This window comes from Sus scrofa, chromosome 14 (assembly GCF_000003025.6).
Source record: "Sus scrofa isolate TJ Tabasco breed Duroc chromosome 14, Sscrofa11.1, whole genome shotgun sequence".
Lineage (NCBI taxonomy): Eukaryota > Metazoa > Chordata > Mammalia > Artiodactyla > Suidae > Sus > Sus scrofa.
Window position 1 is genome coordinate 14,481,728 of NC_010456.5, and position 23,440 is coordinate 14,505,167.

The following is a 23,440-nucleotide window of genomic DNA, read 5'->3' on the forward strand; positions in this document are numbered from 1 at the left end:
ACATAAATGGTACCCAGAAAAGGATGAATGAGATGATGTTGGCCCCGATATTCATAAATAACTTAATATATTTAACTTGGAAAATAGAAGACTAAGGGAGAAGCAACTGTCTTTCATATATTCCATAGGATTATGTGTGAAATAGGGAAGTTGTGCTAAAATCACAGTGAAAAACAATAGGGGAAGTTACAGAGCAGTAAATTTTGTTCAATCCGAGGAAGAACTTTCTAGGAACTAGGGACACCTAGCACTGTAGGCACTGAAGAATGTAGCTCCTTTTCTCTGGAAGTATTTAAGTATGGGGTAGGTATCTTATTAAAATTCCTGTGAGATGGCTTCTTCATTGTAGGAAAATCAATCTCTAAAGTCCTTTAAAATTTTTCAGATTTTTTTGTAATATTGAGATACTTGCTTAGCTTTGAAGTATTTTGTGTTTTTCAGACCAGTGAATGGAGGTTAAGCTACGTCAATAAGGAATTTGCTGTCTGCCCCTCTTACCCACCAATTGTCATAGTGCCCAAAGCCATCGATGATGAAGCTCTTCGGAAGGTAGCTATGTTTCGGCACGGAGGACGCTTCCCAGTGCTCAGCTATTATCATAAAAAAAATGGAATGGTGAGTGAACAGTAACAACTGCTGCTGGATCTACTGAAAGACTTGGTTTGAGCGTCTGTGTTCACCCTTTGTGTGTGCCTGTTCATTGAAGTGTTTAGTTTCTCCTGCTAGGACTTACTTTTATTTAAACTTTAGGGAATCGGGAGTAGGGTGTTTTCTGTGATCAGGATTATGACTTTGAATTCTTTCCATGATGCTGCTTAATCTTAGAAGAGCCCAGGCAGGTTTATCTTCAGGACTCTGTACCAAGGGAACTAATACTCATTTGATACCTAAAATAACAGTCTTAGGAAGAAAAATAAATTTCTCTGACCAGAATAATTGCATGATAGTTTAATTATTCTCACCACATTTTCCTGTGGAAGGTAAATTGAGCAGCTGTTTTTATTATCAAAAGGGAGCAGAGTGACATATGTCGTTAGTCACACTTTAAGTAAACAGGGGAGTAAGGAATTGAATAGGCAAGTGCATTCTGTGTATTTATTTCTTAAATGTGTTTCTCTTCCCTTATTTTCTGTCAGTGAACTCTGCTTCTCATTTTGAATCTGATAGTAAATTAGCAGATAAGTTATAGCTTTCTTCCATCTTCCTTTCCCCCTTTAGTGAGTCAAACATAGATATTTAGAATAAAGAGATTTCTAAATATCAGATCATCTATCCTGCTTGCACAGTAATACCTCTCTTCACTGGAGTTCACCATAAAGCATTTTAGTAACTGATCTAAAATATCTTATTGTGCCCATTTACGTGGTAAGTGCAGTCTGAGTTAGCCATTGTCATCCTCTGGAAGACCTTCCTTGATCATATTAAATTTCAAGGTAGGAGTTTGAGTTGTGGCTCAGCAGGTTAAGAACCTGGCATAGTGTCTGTGAGGATGCAGGTTCCATCCCCAGCTTCACTCAGTGGGTTAAGGATCTGGCATTGCCGCAAGCTATGGCACAGGTGGCAGGTAAGGCTGGGATCTGGCATTGCTGTGACTGTGGTATAGGCCAGCAGCTGCAGCTACATTTCGACCCCTAGCCTGGGAACCTCCATATGCTGCAGGTGCAGCCTTAAGGAAAAAGAAAAAAAAAATTTCGAGGTAGTTAAGATAACAGTATACATTATGAGGTGAGGCTGAAATAATTCTAAACCATTCACTCAGGGAAGAGATCAGTATAATAGATAGTGATTTCTTGAGAAAAGTTTCAAAAGCAAACCTTTCAAAATCTATGGTTGGTGGACTTTGGAGACAAGTGGCTATCCTAGAATCCTGAATGGGAGCCCTCTGGAGAATAAATAAAATGTAAATAGCTTTCAAGATATTGAAAATGATTCCCAAAACAAGAATAACAGTGCATGAACTTGACATATACACACTACTATACATAAAAGAGAACACAAGGGCCTACTGTGTACCACAGGGAAATCTACTCAATACTGTGTAATAACCTATATGAGAAAAGAATCTGAAAAGGAATGGAAATTATAACTGATTTGCTATATACCTGAAACTAACACAACTTTTTTTTTTCAATAATTTTTTTATTTTCCCACTGTACAGCAAGGGGATCAAGTTATCCTTACATGTATACATTACAATTACAGTTTTCCCCCACCCTTTCTTCTGTTGCAACATGAGTATCTAGACATAGTTCTCAATGCTATTCAGCAGGATCTCCTTGTAAATCTATTCTAAGTTGTGTCTGATAAGCCCAAACTCCCGATCCCTCCCACTCCCTCCCCCTCCCATCAGGCAGCCACAAGTCTCTTCTCCAAGTCCATGATTTTCTTTTCTGAGGAGATGTTCATTTGTGCTGGATATTAGATTCCAGTTATAAGTGATATCATATGGTATTTGTCTCTGTCTTTCTGGCTCATTTCACTCAGGATGAGATTCTCTAGTTCCATCCATGTTGCTGCAAATGGCATTATGTCATCCTTTTTTATGGCTGAGTAGTATTCCATTGTGTATATATACCACAGCTTCTGAATCCAACCATCTGTCGATGGACATTTGGGTTGTTTCCATGTCCTGGCTATTGTGAATAGTGCTGCAATGAACATGCGGGTGCACGTGTCTCTTTTAAGTAGAGTTTTGTCCGGATAGGTGCCCAAGAGTGGGATTGCGGGGTCATATGGAAGTTCTATGTATAGATTTCTAAGGTATCTCCAAACTGTTCTCCATAGTGGCTGTACCAGTTTACATTCCCACCAGCAGTGCAGGAGGGTTCCCTTTTCTCCACAGCCCCTCCAGCACTTGTTATTTGTGGATTTATTAATGATGGCCATTCTGACTGGTGTGAGGTGGTATCTCATGGTAGTTTTGATTTGCATTTCTCTTCTAATCAGCGATGTTGAGCATTTTTTCATGTGTTTGTTGGCCATCTATATATCTTCTTTGGAGAACAGTCTATTCAGGTCTTTTGCCCACTTTTCCTTTGATTGATTGGCTTTTTTGCTGTTGGGTTGTATAAGTTGCTTATATATTCTAGAGATTAAGCCCTTGTCGATTGCATCATTTGAAACTGTTTTCTCCCATTCTGTAAGTTGTCTTTTTGTTTTCTTTTTGGGTTTCCTTTGCTGTGCAAAAGCTTTTCAGTTTGATGAGGTCCCATGGGTTTATTTTTGCTCTAATTTCTATTGCTTTGGGAGACTGACCTGAGAAAATATTCATGATGTTGATGTCAGAGAGTGTTTTGCCTATTTTCTTCTAGGAGTTTGATGGTGTCCTGTCGTATATTTAAGTCTTTCAGCCATTTTGAGTTTATTTTTGTGCATGGTGTGAGGGTGTGTTCTTGAAACTAACACAACTTTTTAGGTCAACTGTACTCCAATAAAAATTTCAAAAATTAAATAGTGCATGAACTTTAAAAAAATCTTGCCAGTGGTGCCTTTTCTTGATAAAACCTGCCAATTCTAAGTTTATGTAGTTGAAGCAAAAGTTTACTGTACATAGGCCATTATTACTCTTTTTTTTTTTTTTTGTCTTTTGTCTTTTTAGTGCTGCACTCATGGTGTATAGAAGTTCCCAGGTTAGGGATCTAATCGGAACTGTAGCTACCAGCCTTTGCTGCAGTCACAGCAATGCCAGATCCAAGCCATGTCTGTGACCTACACCACAGCCCATGGCAATGCCAGATCCTTAGCCCACTAAGCGAGGCCAGGGATCGAACCCACAACCTCGTGGTTCCTAGTGGAATTTGTTTCCGCTGCGCCACAGTGGGAACTCCCCATTATTATTATTATCTTCCCCCCCAACATCAGTTTATTCGTTTGTTTCCTTACAAATGTTTTGAAGTTGATTCCTGGTGGTTTTTCCCTAAATTTTTTCAAGATGTTAAAGGGAGGTTGACTAATATATTATGTACAATATAGATAAAACTCTGAAAAGGAAACAATTTAACTTAAATTTCCCGATGATGCCAATATGTGCGTGACTTGTTATTATGTGAAAACAGGCTCTAAAGCAGAAAGCACAGAATGTTCCTTTCCCTTCTAAACAGAACATATGTACATATTTAAGTATGAAAAAAGACTAGAAAGGTATGTACCAAACTGGTAACAGTGGTTGTCCCTAGGTTTTATTTTATTTTTTTAATTTTTATTTTTTTTATTACTCAGATGAATTTATCACATCTGTAGTTGTATAATGATCATAATCTGATTTCACAGGATTTCCATCCCACAGCCCAAGCACATCCCCCCACCCTCCAAACAATTATTATTATCTTAATTATAGGTCCAGACCTACTGAATAATTAATTCATTGACTAAATGAATTGTAATATTTGATCTTAAAGAGGAGCTATAGTTTATTTTGTCATAGAAGTAATACTAGTAGTAATTTATGTTGAGATAGTAGGAAGGAAAATTGTGTAAAAGTGCAAGTCTTACCTTTGTCTTGCAGTTGTTAACTATTGTCAATACATAGAGATATTTCTTCGTTTTAGAATCAGATCCATCTCCAAAGTGACGCACAATTGTTTTTTCAAAACACTCTTAATGTAGCTAATTCATTTGTTTTCAGAAACTTTAAAAGCAGCTACTATTAAATTTTAGACTGTATTGTGCTTGTAGGTAATTATGCGAAGTGGTCAGCCACTCACTGGCACAAATGGCAGACGATGCAAAGAAGATGAGAAGCTGATAAATGCAACCCTCAGGGCAGGAAAGCGTGGCTACATCATTGACACTCGGCCTCTAAACGTAGCTCAACAAGCTAGAGCCAAAGGAGGCGGCTTTGAACAAGAAGCTCATTATCCCCAGTGGAGGAGGATTCATAAGTCCATTGAGAGGTAAAAAATTCAGCAGACAGTAGTAGACTTTTATCTGAAGCTAGTGTGGGTGAGCCCTTAGCTGTTCAAAAATACCAGGTTTCCAAATGAAAATTGCATTTTAGAGTCAAAAATTGGCTGGATTACCTTGTGTTTTTAAAGGTAAGCAGAAAACTTACTGTGGAGGCCCACAAATGCGTTTTAATAAGTATATTTCCTCTTAGGTTTGCTCTGAAATTTCATCACCAGGAGGTCTGCTTCTCTACTTGTAGATCAGCTGTCACCAAATTTACTAAAAAGATACACTACAGATAATTGTTTTCCTAATTCAAAAAGACCTAAAGGGATTTTATTTCCCCCGTACCCTTCATTTTTGTACCTCCTCTGATACTGTCTCTTGCTTATGCTTGTGATTGGTGGTTTATAACTCCTCCTGAGTGGGTGGGTGGGAGGTAGAGCTAATAACAGTGGGGTGTGGGTTGGCCTTTCTTGGGTAAACCTGCTGCTGTGCTTGTCCAGCCATGAGTCCCTGGGAACAGGACTGCAGTTGTCAGTGGTGCTGTCTTTTGACCTCTCACAAGATGCAATACTCTGGCCCTCTCTCCAGTCAGATAATTCAGTTATGCAACCTGGGTTTCATCTATCCAGAGAGGAACAGCTTAACCATCATAGGCATTTTAAGCATTTTTGCAATCATGCTTAATATTAGTCTTTCAATCTTTAACCTTCAAATTATTATATAGCAAGTTAAGTATTTTTATAGTATTTTGAGCTGTGTTTGCTCTTATCCATATTGGAGACTGAGTTTTTGGTTTGGTTTCTTCATTATTCTATTTTCTGTTAGTATTTTTTAACTTTTCTTGTTTTTGAAAGGTATCACATTCTTCAGGATAGCTTAATCAAACTCGTGGAAGCTTGTAATGACCAAACACATAACATGGACCGATGGCTCAGTAAATTGGAGGCCTCCAACTGGCTGACTCACATCAAAGAGATTCTGACAACTGCCTGTCTGGCGGCTCAGTGTCTCGACAGGTAATGTGCAGCTCAGGGCTCCTGAGTGGGGCACCTACGCCAGCTAGACTTTGCTTCCATCTGCACCTGTGGTTGTGTATTATGTTATAGTTCGTGCCTGTTCTGTATCTGATGTTCATATCATTTTATACATAACTGTAGAAGAACTATAGAAGTCAGTGTCACTTAGTTACCAGTTAAGTGTGTGCTTAGAGTCAGGCATTTAATTGATAATGTTTGAGTGAATATGAGCCATATACATAAACATGTCCTCAATGACACAAATTTTTAAGCACTACAAGAACCTTTTTTTCTCCCTCTAAAATCCTCAAATTATGAATCTGCCAAAAATTTTTTTTTAATTAAACTGTGAAAAAGAATGAAAAGCAGTTTTATTATTTTTCCTCAGAGGGCCTAACTTGGTCTTCTAGGAATTTTTGAAATATCAATGAAAGGACACATGTAATTTTGTCACACTGCACATGATCCTTTATAATGTCTCAGCTAGCTGGGTACAAGTTACTTGATATGTGTGGTTATATTTGGATCTCAAGTTGAGAAAACCTGATGGTAGTGATGTGGAGTATGTGAAGTGATTTTAGTTTATTCACTCAGTTGAAGGTTGCTAATCCTTGAGACAGAAGACTTGAACAGAGGCAGAAGGACTGGTGTAAGTTATGGCAGAAGCTTAGAATGCCCTTTTTAAGAAGGGGATTCCCACTGAAACAGTAGGTAGGTATAAGCGTGGCCTCCACATAGTTGGATGGCACTTTTCTTTGAGACTTTGTTTTGTTTTCTTGATGCTTCTAAATTAGGGAAATATATAGGTAATTTTTTTTCTGGTTAGTGAGAAATTGGTAATGGAAGAGGTTGCTTAAGATTGTGTGGTGATTTAGCGATTTACCAGTGGGGACCATGAATCACAAATGGGCAGGCTCTTGGTATCAGGATTCCCAGGCTGTCACTGTTCTTTGTTTTAGAAAGTGAAACTTTTTCATCTAATAAAATATGGGAGAAATAAATATTACAGAATGATGAGATATTAATAATAAGGGTTTGTGTGTGTTTTTTTTTCACCTAAGTTAAAAATATTTCTCATTACATGATGAGTACAGAGGCTTCTGTTTGCTTATGAAACATGGATTGTAATAGACCCTTATAACCATGTTGTCTAAGTTGCCAGCCGTAATGAGAGGTGATGCAGATGAAGGTAGTGGGGGCAGAACAGCATTTGTTATCTCCACCTTTGTTTAGTCTGGGCCACCTGAAACAAACAGGGACTTCCACACTCTTAGAGAATTGAAAGTTTCCGGTTTAATTTACCATGTTTGGGTTCCCTTTTCTGACATATTATTGGCTCATTACTTACTGTTCCATAAAAATCTTTCTTTATAAATAATTACTCAAAATGTAAAAACAGACCTTAGGTTAGATGAATTAAAATTAGAGCATACTACAGATAACTAGGCTATATATCCAATATATATCAGAAGCCCTAAAATATTTGCCCATACCCTTTAGTCTAGTCATTAGATTTCATCCTAAGAATGGGATTGTTAACCAGAAGTGAACATCAGGGAGTCTTGTTTTCAAATTAAGAACTCTAGAATAATTCAGCAAAAGACAAAAAGCTAAGTATACCACCTACAATGTAGGAAAAATTCGCAGTGACCTAAATGTCCAACTATAGGATTAAGTATGTTGTAGTTTATTACTTAATAGAGTATTATGTAACTATTAATACAGTACTTCTATAGATGACATAGAAACATGGGAAAATGTTTATAATAAAAATGGAAATAATAAGTTACCTTTCATTATAGCTGTGCTAAAGTATAAAGTATATCTGTACATGGGGAAGGAATCCCACCCCCCCCGTCTTTTTGCCTTTTCTAGGGCTGCTCCCTCGGCAATATGGAGGTTCCCAGGCTAGGGGTCGAATCGGAGCTGTAGCCACCAGCCTACGCCAGAGCCACAGCAACGTGGGGTCCGAGCCGCATCTGTGACCTACACCACAGCTCCTGGCAACGCTGGATCCTTAACCCACTGAGCAAGGCCAGGGATCGAACCTGCAGCCTCATGGTTCCTAGTCAGATTCTTTAAACACTGAGCCATGACGGGAACTCCGGGAAGGAATTAATAGTAGTAGACAAACATGAAACTTACAGGAAAGTAGTGAGCTTATTTTCCTTTTCCCACAATTTCCTTCACTGTCACTTCAATAAAAAGAGGAGAGGGGAGAAGATGTAGTTAATTTAGTTTTCAGTGTTTCCTTTCATTCTTTAGAATAATGGAGTTCCAGACACTTCATACAGCGTGTTGTGATAGTATCATTGCCACTGACTTTCTAGATTGACAGTTTTATATATATATGTAAAAAAATTTTTCTTCCTATTTTCATGTTTCTCAAAGTGTGTTTCAGGACTTGTTTTCCAGATTCATTACAGTTTATGAAGGCAGTCTTTACAGTAAGCTGATGGCAGAAAGGTAGAAGCAAGGTCAGAGAGATACAGAAAAATAATTGTTTCTCAGTTTGATGAGAAAAGGCTTTAGTCAACTATTAAAGCAGAAAATGTCAGTGCCTACTGAGTTTGATAAGGTCTGCTTTGTGGTTTTGTAAAGAAAGAAAAAATCAAGCTAAATGGTTCTATGAAATTTGTTACAAATAAACAGGTTCTCGCCATGTGAAATTTGGGACTTATTATAGTTTCATATTTTCCCCAAGGGACACTCTCCTCATATTCCTTATTTAGCCTCTAAGCCCTACTGGACAGAGCAGAATGCAAGACTGTGAAATATTGGGCTCAAACATGTTATTAACAAGAGTTGTTGACCATGTTGGGAGTGTCCCATCTGTACTCTGGGTTTTCCTATCAGGGAAGGAGCATCCATATTGATTCATGGAACAGAAGGAACTGATTCCACACTTCAGGTTACGTCCCTGGCCCAGATCATCTTGGAGCCAAGAAGCAGGACCATCCGTGGCTTTGAGGCCTTGATAGAAAGAGAGTGGCTGCAGGTGAGAAAAATGGCTTGCTCACACTTGATGTTTGATCTGGTTTGTTGGAAAGGACATAATATATGGAATTCTGATTGATTCAAATGTTTAAATTGTATGTTTAATTTTCTGGGGGGACAGTTCATCTTCCTCTTAGTTAATGTCTAATCTTTTTGCCTCCCTCTTTGCTCACATTGTTCACTTGGCGCTTCATTCCCCTAAGAAACCCGTATCAGTTGTACTTTTACATTCTTTGTGTTTCCCCTGTAGGTAACATAGTCTTGTCTTGCTAGAGATAAAAGTCATAAATGAGGTGGGGAGGAGGAGTGGGGACTTGTAAATATGCGGCGGCAGCATGTGCTTTAGCATTTTCTACCTTCTGCCTGTCTGGCTCCATCCCGTTGTCTTCCCCAGCCATGTGAAATCCTTCTCATCCTTTAAGATCCAGCTAAATGTCGCTGCTTTCATGAAGTCTTTGGGACCCTGACTTCCTTCACGGATAAAATTGACCCATTTTCCTCACACCTTGTTTCCTGAACTATACCCAGACACAGTGACAGAGAAGTCAGGGAGCCTTGCCGAATTCAGCTGTTTATCCCTAGGATACCACACAGTGCTGTCATATTTAATGCTGAAGAACAGCTAAAATAAAGGTGTCATAAAATAGATTTAAATCTTCCAAGCTGGAGTTTAACTTATAGATGTATATATACTGTGTTAACTTACTATATATATTGCGATTGAAAATAATGTTTAGATATATCTTGAAAGTATAAGTACCTTTGGAGAAAAATCATTTCTGGCCCTTCTGGTTACAGTTTGGGTTTATTATGTATTAATACTGTTATGTTTACTGAGTCTACCCACTCTGACAACTAACCTTTATGTCTAAGTCAGACCGTCCTAAATATTTCATGCAAATCTTATTCAGCTACATTCCATGTGATGCACAGCAGACAAATGAGTATGATTTACTTATTAACATATTACCATTTTCATGGGTATCAAAATCCCATTCACATTCATGCTATTAGCTTTACCAGATAAAGTGGTATGAGGACCCAAAGATAAAGCAGGCCTGTTTAAAACCCAGAAGGGTGTGACTCTTGGGATAAACTCGGGTTCTAGATGGGCCAGAGAGCCTAATGGTTCTTAAATTTCCTTTGGTCAGTAGATGGCAGCCTCTTCCAGGTCCTTGTAGAAGGAGAGGGAAACTAAGGACAGCTTGGTCTGTAATATAAAAGTATTCACACAGATGTCTCCATGACATAACTTTTTTTGCATGTAATTAAAAGTTCAATATCAGGAGTGACCTGTTAAATTTGTCTGTGAGAACCCCTTGTTTATCTCCATTTAGTGGTGAGGCTTACACAGCTCACAATGATCTGCAGTGCTTTGGCTGGACAGAAGAGGATAGCTGTCCTTTGTTTCATACCGCAAGAGCTCATGTTCTTTGACTTTGCTCCAGATTTCATAGACCTCGAAAGATTTATGTTTATTATCGCTGAAGTTCATTATCCTTCTATTTGATATACCAAGAACAACTGCAGTTCTCATGGCTAACTGCATAGGCTAGTAAGGTATTTGGAAATTAATGTCTTTTCCCTTAGGTGCTGAAGATTGTCTTAAACTACGAAATCCATTAAAGAGCAGCCACCAAAAATATATGATGTTCCATTTAATAATAGTTTTGATGCAGCCGTGTGAAATGTGTTAACAGAATGTGCTATACTGTGATCCCACCAGGACATGACTGTCACATTTCCATCTCTCCTCTTAGGCTGGTCACCCATTCCAGCAGCGCTGTGCACAGTCAGCCTATTGTAACAGCAGGCAGAAGTGGGAGTCACCTGTATTTCTTCTCTTCTTGGACTGTGTGTGGCAGATACTTCGTCAGTTCCCTTGTTCTTTTGAATTTAATGAGAATTTCCTCATCATGCTCTTTGAGCATGCTTACGCCTCACAATTTGGAACATTTCTGGGCAACAATGAAAGTGAAAGGTGGGTACATGGCTCACAGGGAGCCATTTTATTTTTAGTAGTTTTGGTTACTTCCTAAAGGAGACCAGGATTTGGTTCTACATTGGTCTTATTTATAAGACAGTAGAGGTTACAGTAGTATAAATTAAATTACATGAAATGTATTCTTTATTATGAGCCCATCACATGCTAGGTGAGCGCATATCCTAGATTTAGTTCTATTAGATTAAATTACTCCTTACTGGAGTGCTCCTGTGGCACAGAAGTTTAAGGATCTGGTATTGTCACTGCAGTAGCTCTGGTAGCTGCTGTGGCATGGTTCAATCACTGGGAATTTCCACGTGCTTTGGGCACGGCCAAAAACAAAAAAATTTACTCCATACACTGGTTAAAAAGCTTTTTGTGAATTGGGCAACCATTTTATTTATTTATTTATTTTTTTGTCTTTTTGCTATTTCTTGGGCCGCTCCTGCGGCATATGGAGGTTCCCAGGCTAGGGGTCGAATCGGAGCTGTAGCCGCCAGCCTACGCCAGAGCCACAGAAACGCAGGATCCGAGCCGCGTCTGCAACCTACACCACAGCTCACGGCAACGCCGGATCGTTAACCCACTGAGCAAGGGCAGGGACCGAACCCTCAACCTCATTGTTCCTAGTCGGAGTTGTTAACCACTGCGCCACGACGGGAACTCCTGGGCAACCATTTTAAATGTTAATTTCCTTATATAAGAGCATAGTATCTTACATCTGGAAGCTTTAACATACAGTGCAACTCTGTCCTCCATCTAGTTTTATAGATTAGGAAGGTAATAGCCAGAGAATCACACAGCCAGGTGATCATCAGAAGTGTGGCTGTAGGAGTTCCCGTCGTGGCGCAGTGGTTAACGAAACCGACTAAGAACCATGAGGTTGTGGGTTCGATCCCTGGCCTTGCTCAGTGGGTTAACCATCTGGCGTTGCCGTGAGCTGTGGTGTAGGTTGCAGACATGGCTCGGATCCCGCGTTGCTGTGGCTCTTGCATAGGCCAGTGGCTACAGCTCCAATTCAACCCCTAGCCCGGGAACCTCCATATGCCGAGGGGGTGGCCCAAGAAATGGCAAAAAAGACAAAAAAGAAGAAGAAGAAGAAGAAGTGGGGTTGTAGGGAGTTACCATCATGGCTCAGTGGTTAATGAATCTAACAAATCCCTTCTCAGCCCTAGAGAAGACCAAAAAAAAAAAAAAAGAAGAAGTGTGGCTGTAGTGCAAGTTTTCCTGTTCCTGCTCTAGATTTTGTTATACCGAGAAATTGTCTTTAGGCCCAGAATGATAATTTCACTTTTCAACCCAAATACCATCAAGTTTATAGGGTTAATTAGAAAATTTGTATCAGAATGATCATTAAAGGTGCTTAACTGGTAATTTTCTCTTTTGGGTACAATCAAAAGGCTTCCTTTGCATGGGAGGCAAGGTTTGTCCTTTGGCTTGGTGGCTAGGTTGGCATTATTTAGTTGAATAATAAATTTAAACAAATAACAGCTTTCACAAAAGGCTGGAATTACTGTATTTTTACCAGTTTAATATTTGGCACCTAGAGGAGTTTCCATCATGGTGCAACAGAAATGAATCTGACTAGGAACCAAGAGGTTGTGGATTCAATCCCTGGCTTTGCTCAGTGGGTTAAGGATCCAGTGTTACTGTGACTGTCGTAGGTGCAGACATGACTTGGATCCGCTGTAGCTGTGGCTGTGGTGTAGCCGGCAGCTGGAGTTCTGATTAGACCCCTAGCCTGGGAAATTCCATTTGCCATGGGTGTGGCCTTAAAAAGCAAAAAAAAAAAAAAAAAATTAAGCGTCTACAGCAATACATACTTTTTACTTAAAAAAAAGTAAAGTAAAATTTGAATTGGCAAATTTTTCAACATTAGATTTTCTTATAGATTCTTCAGAAGTAGGGGAAAATTTAGAACTGTTTGCTCTAGAAAGTTCTCCATCCACCATATTTTTCTCATTGTGCTTTGGTTCTAGTTACTGCAGCTATATGTGTTTAGTGTGATCAGTCTAATTTAATGGATGTGTTTATGCTGTTTTTTCTGTGCCATCAAGGGTATTTGCTCTGAATATTTTCTTTGATAACAGTATAGAGTTAGATTTGTTTTGCGGCCTAATGCGTGTTCTAGCCTGGAGACTGTTTCATGTGCACTTGAGAAGAATGTGTTTTCTGCTGTTGCTGGGTAGAGTATTCTATAATTACCTTACATTTTGGTCAAGTCTTATATTTCCATGTTTATCTTCTGTCTAGTTGTTCTATATGTTATTGGGATAGTGAGGTCCTCAAATGTATTATAGAAGTGTCTATTTTTCTGTTCTACTATGTCAGTTTTTGCTTCATATATTTTGTGGCTCAAGTGCAATATACATATATGTAATTATTATATCTTCTTGATGGATTAACTCATTGTTGCCAGCTTTGGAAGCCTGCAAAACAGTCTTTGTTTTTGTTGTTATTGATAGTTAAAAATGCTGATTGAAGAGTTCCCACTGTGGTGCAGTGGGTTAAGGATTCCACATTGTCTCTGTGGCCCATGCAGGTTGGATTCCTGGCTTAGCACAGTGGGTTAAGGATCTGGTGTTGCCACAGCCGTGGTGTAGGTTGTAGTAGCTGCAGCTTGGATTTGATCCTTAGCCTGGGAACTTCCATATGCTGTGGGTGCAGCAAACAACAACAGAATGCCAATTGATTCTCTGACAAATATTTTTATCTTACAACACTTTGTTCTGCTGCTAAAAGTCTTGTGTTTTGCTTTCTAACATAACAGAGAGAAGAAATTGTCCTTTTCGAGCATTTAATAGTGGTTGTATCAACTCTAATAAAAAAAATCTTAAAAAGAAGTGGTTGTCATAAAATAATTGCTTTAATGGAAATTTTCCTTCTTGATCAGATGTAAGTTGAAGCTACAGCAGAAAACGATGTCTCTGTGGTCCTGGGTCAATAGACCCAGTGAACTGAGTAAGTTCACCAACCCTCTCTTTGAAGCAAACAATCTTGTCATCTGGCCTTCGGTTGCTCCACAGAGTCTTCAGCTGTGGGAGGGTAAGTTGTGCATCTTTGCAAACCTTTTATAAATAGTCTAGGATGTTCTCTAGCTGCTTTTGAGTATATACTGCCAATACTAGAAGATGGCAAGATCTGTCCCTCAAACCTGTGTGTAATTGTCATTTTTTGTTCACTGTAGGCTTTGTTCTCTTTCAAATCAGTCATCTTGTCACACTTTTTTTTTTCAGTCCCTATTTGAGAAATGAACCATGATTATTTAATTGATACTGCTGTCTATATTGGATATTTTCTCCAGATAGAAAGGCACATTACTTTTTTTTCTTGTGACAAAAACATAAAGATGGTTAAGTTGGTAAATTTTAAGTGTGCAGTTCAGTATTGTTAAGTATATCACATTGTTGTTGTCAAGTCTCCAGAACTTTGCATCTTTCAAACTCTGCTCATTAAACGCCAACTTCTCATTGTCCCCCTCTAGCCTCAGGCAACCACCACCCTGCTTTCTGTCTCTGGATTTGACAACTCTGGGTACCTTATATATGTGGAACCATACAGTATTCTTTCGTGATTGGCTTATTTCACGTAACATAATTAATGTTCTTAAGACTCATCCATGTAGTAGCATCTGACAGAATCTCCTTCTTCAAGGCTGAATAATTTCCATTGTGTGTATGTACTACATTTTGTTCATCTGTTCCTGTGTCAGTGGCCACTTGGGTGGCTTCCACATTTTGGTGCATAAGGGTGCAGATACCTCTTTGAGATCCTGCTTTCCATGTGGAAGTGGAATTGCTAGATCATATGCTAATTATATGTTTAATATTTTGAGGACCTGTTATACTGTTTTCCATAATGATTGCATCATTTTAAAAGCTCACAGTAACAGTGCAGAAGGGTTCCAATTTCTTTACATATTTGCTAATACTTGTTAATTTCCTGGGTATTTCCTGCCTTTGGTAGTGGCCATCCTAATGGGTGTGAGAGGAAATATATTACTTTCTGTGTAAGAAACTGGTAGATAATCCGGACAAGAATAAACTGTAAGCTCCTAGGAGATGATTTGTTCCTTTTATTACAATGAGCTAGTCATTCTAGTAAGGGTCCATAAATGTACGTGAGTGCCATCCATCAATATAGTAATGCAGATATCTCACTGTTTGTGTGGAACAATAATCCAGGCTTAATTGCTGTATCTATTCTCTCTCTCTTTTTTTTTTTTTTTTTTGTCTTTGTCTCTTTTTAGGGCCACACCCATGGCATACGGAGCTTCCCAGGCTAGGGGTTGAATCAGAGTTGCAGCCGCTGGCCTACGCCAGAGCCACAGCAATGCCAGATCCGAGCCGCGCCTGTGACCTATACCACAGCTCACGACAACTCCAGATCCTTGACCCATTGAGCTAGGCCAGGGATCGAACCTGCAACCACATGGTTCCTAGTCAGATTCGTTTCCACTGCGCCACAATGGGAACTCCCATATCTATTCTAAGGAGGGTGTTTTACCTTCATTAATTGTTCAAATTCCTGAAGCTTATCTCCTTTATTAATACTAAAGCTTGTATTTTAAAAATTATCCATTCATTACACAGCCTATAAAGTACCATTTACTTTCTTTTTAATCAATTTGAAGGTAGTACATCTTTATTCATCTTTATATTAAACAGAAGGCATGCACACAGGAATGGTAGCTGTTTGGTAAACTGAACTGAACTACCATATGTGGCAGTTATTATACTGTGTTCTTTTTTTTTTTTTTTTTTTGTCTTTTTGCCATTTTCTTGGGCCGCTCCCTTGGCATATGGAGTTTCCCAGGCTAGGGGTCGAATCGGAGCTGTAGCCACCGGCCTACGCCAGAGCCACAGCAACATGGGATCCAAGCCGCGTCTGCAAACTACACCACAGCTCTTGGCAACACCAGATCGTTAACCCACTGAGCAAGGCCAGGGATCGAACCCGCAACCTCATGGTTCCTCGTCAGATTTGTTAACCACTGAGCCACGATGGGAACTCGATATGCCGTGTTCTAATATGTTACTCCTGAGGGCAGTTTTGGTGTGGAAACTGTTTGCCCTGCATGTGTTAAAGGGTTTCAAGTTGTTTTGCTTCCTTGGTTTTGTTTTCTTGGCCTGTTTCTGTCACTTCTCTGGTTGTCAGCTGTCATAGGTTATTCTGCTTGGCATATCTGTTTATGCTTCTAGTCATCTCTGTTGAGGGGTCCCCTCATTGGAATTGTGGGGAAATGGCCCCTGACAGCCTTAAGAGTCTCTGAGTCAGAGCTTTATTACTTTGCAGATGCTCAGAACTTCTTGCTTTCTTGAGTGTTTAGACAGTCACAGGTGCAGCGCACATGCTATCTAAATGAGAGATTACAGCTGTGCTTCTTGCTTGAGACTTTTGGGACAGTGTACCTTAAAGCCACCGTCATGTTTAATAACTGAGATGAAAGACTAGCTACCTGGGAAGAAAGCCAGATTTGGGAGTTGGAGGGCCTGAAGACCTATTTTACTAGTTTTTACTAAACTTCATTGAGAGTTTAGGGATTATGCGATAGAAGAAAATTTCTGTTGTTATATGAGTAAATTCCTGCTACTCCATTAAGAACGTGGTTTCCCTGTATGTTTAGTGCCGCTTCAACTTAGAACTGGAAGAAATTCTGTGTTAGGTAAAATCGTCTTATGGTAGGTATATGGATTGTGTAATGACACTACTCTGGCCTTAAAACATTTCTCTGCTGTTTATATTTACATCATAGTTAACAATCAATATTACGTAATTCCTGTATTGAAGAACAGGATTTTAAAAATAGGCTCATTTAATAGAAAAATCAACACAGGTGGGTCAGTCTTTAGGCTGTGTTTCTGTCATCCATCTTTGATAGAGAATAAGTAGCATCTGGACACTTAGGACTCTCTAGGGTCCATGGCAGTTTGGTTTATAGAAAGTGTTTCAATAAATCATAAAACCTTTCTGAACTTGCCAACTGCTGACATGTTGCAACCTGGAAAGTGTTTTCCTTCCTGAGTTGAGTATCTTTAGGCCATTATTTTGGGATGATATCATTAACTTAGATCTATATAGAGGAGAAAATGTTTTTTACTCCATAATAAAAGGATAATTATTGTTATTTGGGGGAAGAAGCAATTGCCTGCAGAATTGGAGGGCTTAAGTAACAGAGAGGGAGAGAGTGCTGAAGTTTAGGCTGTGAAATAACAGTCTGTGTATGTGTAGTTCTGCCTTTACTATAACTGCCTCTTTTTCCAGTGAAAGGTGATTTCACACATGTAGGAGGTCTTACGGCCTGGTGAATTCTCTAATTGTAAAAAAATTTGTGTTGTGAAACTGGAAAGTTTATGGCATTATAAATGCTCAGCTTTGGAGTTCCCATCGTGGCTCAGTGGTTAATGAATCCAACTAGGAACCAGGAGGTTGTGGGTTCGATCCCTTGCCTCGCTCAGTGGGTTAAGGATCTGGTGTTGCTGTGAGCTGTGGTGTAGGTCGCAGATGCGGTTCAGATCTGGAGTTGCTGTGGCTGTGGTGTAGGCCGGTGGCTACAGCTCTGATTCCACCCCTAGCCTGGTAACCTCCATATGTCACGGGAGTGGCCCTAAAAGGACAAAAGACAAAAGCTCAGCTTGTTTTCCTGAATATATCAGAGATCAGTATTTCAATCTATTTCATAATTTTGTGGGTTTTTTAGAAGACTTAATGAACATGTACAGTGACTTCTTGAATACTTCATTTGTACTCTTTCAGTACCTTAAGATTCCCATATATTTTAGAGTACAACAGATAAGAATTGTGAAAAAGAATTATAATGCATGCGATTATATTATTATCTGCAATTATAATGCCAATCCATTGTGTGTATCTTTTCCCTTTCTGTTTTCCTTTCATGGATTCAATAGGTATTTTCCTGCGTTGGAACAGATCCTCCAAATATCTGGATGAAGCATATGAGGAGATGGTTAACATCATTGAATATAACAAGGAATTACAAGCAAAAGTAAATATCCTTAGGAGGCAGTTGGCAGAACTGGAGACTGAGGACGGGATGCAGGAAAGTCCCTGATTCCAGATTCCTGCAGGCCTCTAAGGACCATCCGTCCAGTATCCCCCCTCTCTCCCTTGCCCTTCAGTTCACCCTCACACAGTAGCCTTGAACTTAAGGCTTTAGATGTGAGGACCTTCTGATGTAACGGATTCCTCAATACTTTATGAATGACGCTTACTGTACTTACTCATGTTTCACGTGGCCTGTTAGGCCTCTACGCTTTGGGAGCAGGAAGGAGGTGCTAGTCATTTTATTTTATGTGAAACAGGTGACCCATTTAATGCTATTTGTGTTATATGCCATTTCATCACACATAAGCTTTTTCTCTGTGTCTACTTTTCCAAACAGTGCTCCAGACCAGTCAAGGATATGATTGATCTCTTTGGGGAGTATTCGTTAGTTTAAAAAAGGGTCAGACTTTTAAACACTCCAAATATAGAAATATTTTTCAAACCTGAAATGGATAGTAAACCAAGAATTTTGTGTTTAACATGCCATTTCCAATATCTTGGCCACATAAAGAGCCATTCTCTTTAAAACAGTTTTGGACTGACAAAGCTGAAATCATCTTCATTCTAGTTTATCAAGAAAGTAAAATCTGAATATTTACTCAAGGTAAATTATTTTTACAAGGGCAACAGGTATAATTCTCAGATATTTACATTAAGAAGATAAATTTATTTTAACAGTAGACACTAAAAGTATGTGCAATATAGAAATAAAGTAGGAATTTGTTACTGATAAGATATCATATTACTGTTGAATTGGTTTTTCAGGGTTTTGACCATACGTATTAAATGTGTATCAAATGCTGGATGTAACATTAAACCATCATTTAGAATAGAGGTTGTTATAATTAAGCAACAAATGTGGTTTCCTTAAACCAGAGATGCACTGCCCTTGTCTGAAGTTCTTATTGCACTGGTGTATGTATGTGTGTGTTTCATTGTGTTTTATTTTTAAATATTCTAGGAGTTTAAATTTTTCATGTTGGCTTGAGCCTTTTGAAAATTTATCTTGACTCTTGATTTGTCCGTTATATGTTAGGCAAATATAATTTAAGTGGAGGGGAAAGTTTATGAACATGATAGAGCTATGTTTTAAACTTCAGAAGCCAATTCGAAATGCTTCAATGCTACAGAAACATTGATGACTATATTGATGCTATGCTGGTTGGTATATGCCTGCAACTATAAAAAGTTTGTGGTTTGGTGCTTTCCATATACATTTCTGTTTTGTGGCACTGCTCGTTTTAACAAATACTATCAATTATGTTTTCTTTTAAAAGAGTAGTTGAAGAATAATCTTTAATACCGTTTCCATCCCATCTGTATATAACCATTTCATTGTAAAACAGTAAAACTGAACTCTGCTTTAAAGCTATATATTGAGTTAAAAATACAGTTCTTCAAAATCAACTCTAGCAAAAGCTATGGCCACATTCAGAAACCTTAGAAAGGTTTCTATCTCTAGTTTCCCAAGCTTGGTCTTTTTTCTGTTTCCTCAGACTTGTAGCAAAAGGCTGGACAATGGATCCATAGTCAGAGCTCTTTTCTAGTAAACTTATCTGCTTTCTCCTCTAAGCTCAGTTTTATTCCTGACCTATTTTCTTGGCTATAGTTATGAATCTTGAGGCATTAAAGCCCTCGCCTGTAGGCTAAGACAAGGCGCAAAGAAGATGGACTTTCTGGCTATAGATATCTGTGTACTATATGAAATGTCTATATTATTATTATTATTATTATTACTATTTGGCCACACCCACGGCATGTGAATTGTTCCCAGGCCAGGGATAAAACCTGTGCCACAGCAGCAACCAGAGCTGCTGCAGCAACAAGCCTGGGTCCTTAACCTGATATAACATAAGGGAACACCTGTATTAATTTTTTAAAAGAAGAAACAGTCTAGCTTTTTTATGGACCCTCAAAATTGAAGGAGCCTTTTTTCCCCTCATTTAATGGGCCCATAAAGAAAACCATCTAGAGATTTTTTTTAAAGTGATGCTTTAGAAGTGACTCTCACTGGTGATATTATGTGGCCATAACTCTTCTGTGGGTGGAAACTTTGGAGGGAGTTTTTATTAAGCTTGGTCATGGAGAAACTGTATGCTATCATTTTTATACCTGTCTTCCTGATGAACATTTTCTTTGTGAGCCAGAGTACAACAATAGCATAGTGTTTCAGTTCTTCTTTCTCTTATTGAGACAGCAATCATAAACTGTTGGACAAGATGAGTTTTAGTGTTAATTTATAATTAGGGATTGTCCAACCTCAGTGCTGTTTATAGGGAGTAAAAACAAACTATAGTATCAGCGCAGTTTCAAAGGGGTCATCTAATAATGCAAATACTAAAGTTTACCCAAACTTGAGAACTCTGTCAAAGACAAATGCTTTAAAAGCAATATAACTTGAAGAGGGTTTTTAGTAATACTATGAAGTTGCTCATCTATTGGATGAAAAGAATAAATACAATGGATAATATCATGAGGAGATATTTATTAAAGGTTATTTGGAGAATTATCTTTGATAAATATGGCTTTAAAAACTCTAATGAAGAGAATGGTGGCTGAATTAGTGAGCATGCAGATTGCCCCATACAAGCCAGTAATAATCGAGTGAGATATAATCAAATTCATGTACATTAGGCATCTTCTGCCTTTATTTATAGTGAAGGCTGGGTTTACATTTTGCGGATGCAATAAAGGGGGCCCCACAAAGAATATTGTAAAAATACAAAGGATTGCTTACAGTCCTCTTTCATCAGTACAGGGATCCTTAGATTTAAATTAATAGTTTGTTGATTGTATACAAATGTTGAAACTCTTTGGGTGGTAGACTTCAGTAATTGTTCAAAAATGTTCATTTTGATTTCATTAATATGAGAAGAAGACAAGCAGAAATTGTAAAACCTGATAGGCTTAAGACAACCTGTAAATGAATTTTATTCCTAAGAAAAATTAGGCCTTTGAAGCAAGTTTTTGGAAGAGATTTTTTGGAAAGCTTTGGAAGACAATAGTCATTTAAGATCTGTATGGAGAATTTTAAAACTTCTTTGAAGCCTGATTTTGTAGAGGTGATGTCACTGCTTTAAATTTTAAAGGATGAAATTTAGTGAGATTTTAGTCTTTGATTCAGTCAGTATTTAATGTTAAAAAAATGTCAATATCATGGAAAAGATTTGACCAGTAATTATCTCTTGAAGGATAAAATAGGAGCAACATTTTGCTGCATTTAAAGAAAAAAAAAAATCTGCTTAGAGATGTAATTCCTGGAGTTACCGGTTTCAAGATTAACTATTTTAATTGTCAGTCTTAACTAAGTCATCAGGTTCACCTACTATCAGACCTTAACCTAAGACACAGTTTTGATATTTACCCATATTCAGATTTAATGTATGAAAACTACATAAGTATTATTAGCACTCTTTTATCATAGAGGTATTCCTGTACAAAAGGGGGGGGGGCAATATTTAGAATAGCTAATCCTTTGTTCTGGAAGCTTTGAAATTAACCAGAGAATGAAGTCATTCAGTACCTCTGAAACAGGTTTATCCTATACCTCAGGAAAACAGATTAGTTATTTCTTATTCTTTAATGTGACTTAGATCTCTTTCCCACCCCCCACAGCTGGTATCCTAAGTTTACTACTAGGTAGTATTTTTTGTGTAATTCACCATCTTAACAAAAAACATTAAAAGACTAATTTCTACATGAATATTTATTCTCAGATGATATGAAATGCTAATTTTCTAATTTTTGTTTCCTTGAATAAAACTACTTCTACCTTCACTCAGTCTGTATAATCTAGTGTCCACAGAATTTTCTTCCTTTAAACCAATAGCCCAGAAGAGGCCTCTGAGACTCCAGGGCTAGGTTTTTAGACGGTCTGAACTTGTTATCTAAACTCCCTTTAATAAACCTAATGTCCTATTTTGAACTATAGTCCAGAACTGTAGTTTGTACTTAATTTAGTGAAAGTTAATGGGGCTCACTTTAGACACTACATTGTCCTGGAAAATAATTGTCGATGAGAGCTTACTGACTTCCAGAGCCAATTTGTTTAACCATCTGTGATTATACAGATTATATATTTGGGATTTGAAATAAAAAGTTGTGCAACACTGCCTGTGTTTGTCTGCTCAAGACATTTGCTTCACTTTTCAAATGTACATATCCTTGGAGAGGTGGATTGATTATTCTACACAAATATACCCTGAGTTCCGTAGTTTAGACATCCTTGTATATCTTTTACCATCTACACTGAAAAGGTTGTACTTGCACAACTTAGTTATTAAAAAAAAAAAAGTATGTATTTCTTCAATAGCCAGGTATTTGGATGTACTCTTGATATATTTGAATGTGACTCTTGGATTTAAGTGCACTATTATTCATGTCTTATACAATAAAATTGCCCTGTATGGCAAATGCGTCTATAATGTATGCTCAGAGTGCTGTAACATACAGGTTTCTATATTATGAACCTGTCTACATGTAGGGGAAAATTCTGAACTTTTGTTAAGTCTATGTAACATTTTAATATTATTTGTAATGTTTCCTTAAGCGGTAAGTTCACCTATGTCCTAAGACTGGAATCATTTATCTTGAGTTGGTTGCTTTGTCAGGTTTGGTTTACTAAGTCAAGAAACAGTCTTGTAGAACATGGTACTATTATCTTAGTGTATAAGATTTGTGTGTCACATTTTCCCTCTGCCTTAGAGGACTGTTGCTAGTGTTAAATTTCTATAGACAATGGTAATAAAATTTGAATACATTCAAATGCAGTAAATTAAATCTATAGACTAATTTTTTTCAAATATCTGTGAAGGTTTTAGGAGTGTCTTAATTAAAATTGCTGTGTATGTTTGGACCTTATATTTAGAAAAAATGCAGATCTGCAAAGGTTCTGCAACACAGTACAGTGGACCCCCTTGTATAACCTTTTTTCACATTTGTTTTAACATTCTTGAGTGTGTGTGTTGAGTATCATTACTGTTATTAAGCTGAAACATTTAAGAGTAAGCTGCAGACATGGTGACCTTTCCGCCTAAATACTTCACAGATATCTTCCAAGAATTAGGAGTATATAGTATACATACTGCTTATTCACTATATATGGATATAAATAAATCAATGAGAGAAAAGGGAAAGCTCCTTCTTTCCAACTATGAAATATAGAAAGTCACTCTTTGGTAATATTCACAGTAATAACTGACCTAGGGAGTCACTGTCAGTGGATGCTAAAAATGGCAAGTTTGTAAGCAAAACATATCCTCTCAGTGTATCTTTGTATAAGATACTTAGTTACAAAGGGGAAAACAAATTTTACAGTGAAGGAACTTGGTAGATACCACCTTATCCAGACATCATTGACATCAGTGGTAATGGAACATAATCAACATCATGTGCCTTCTGATAGGATCCACTGAAAACAAAGCATTACTTTTGTGGCATTTTGCAAAAACAGGAGTTCCCGTCATGGCTCGTGGTTAACAAATCCGAC

At 38.0% G+C, this 23,440-nt stretch overlaps 1 protein-coding gene across 1 annotated transcript in view; it reads left to right on the top strand.

The window, feature by feature from the left end:
• Window positions 1-22,726, top strand: part of MTMR9 (myotubularin related protein 9) — a 46,480-nt gene extending 23,754 nt beyond the window's left edge. The window contains exons 4-10 of the mRNA XM_021072388.1: window positions 442-615; window positions 4,675-4,892; window positions 5,745-5,906; window positions 8,763-8,904; window positions 10,664-10,884; window positions 13,781-13,932; window positions 17,796-22,726. Of these exons, the coding sequence (XP_020928047.1) occupies window positions 442-615; window positions 4,675-4,892; window positions 5,745-5,906; window positions 8,763-8,904; window positions 10,664-10,884; window positions 13,781-13,932; window positions 17,796-17,959 (1,233 nt within the window). The 3' untranslated portion in view covers window positions 17,960-22,726. The remainder of the gene's footprint in view (window positions 1-441; window positions 616-4,674; window positions 4,893-5,744; window positions 5,907-8,762; window positions 8,905-10,663; window positions 10,885-13,780; window positions 13,933-17,795) is intronic.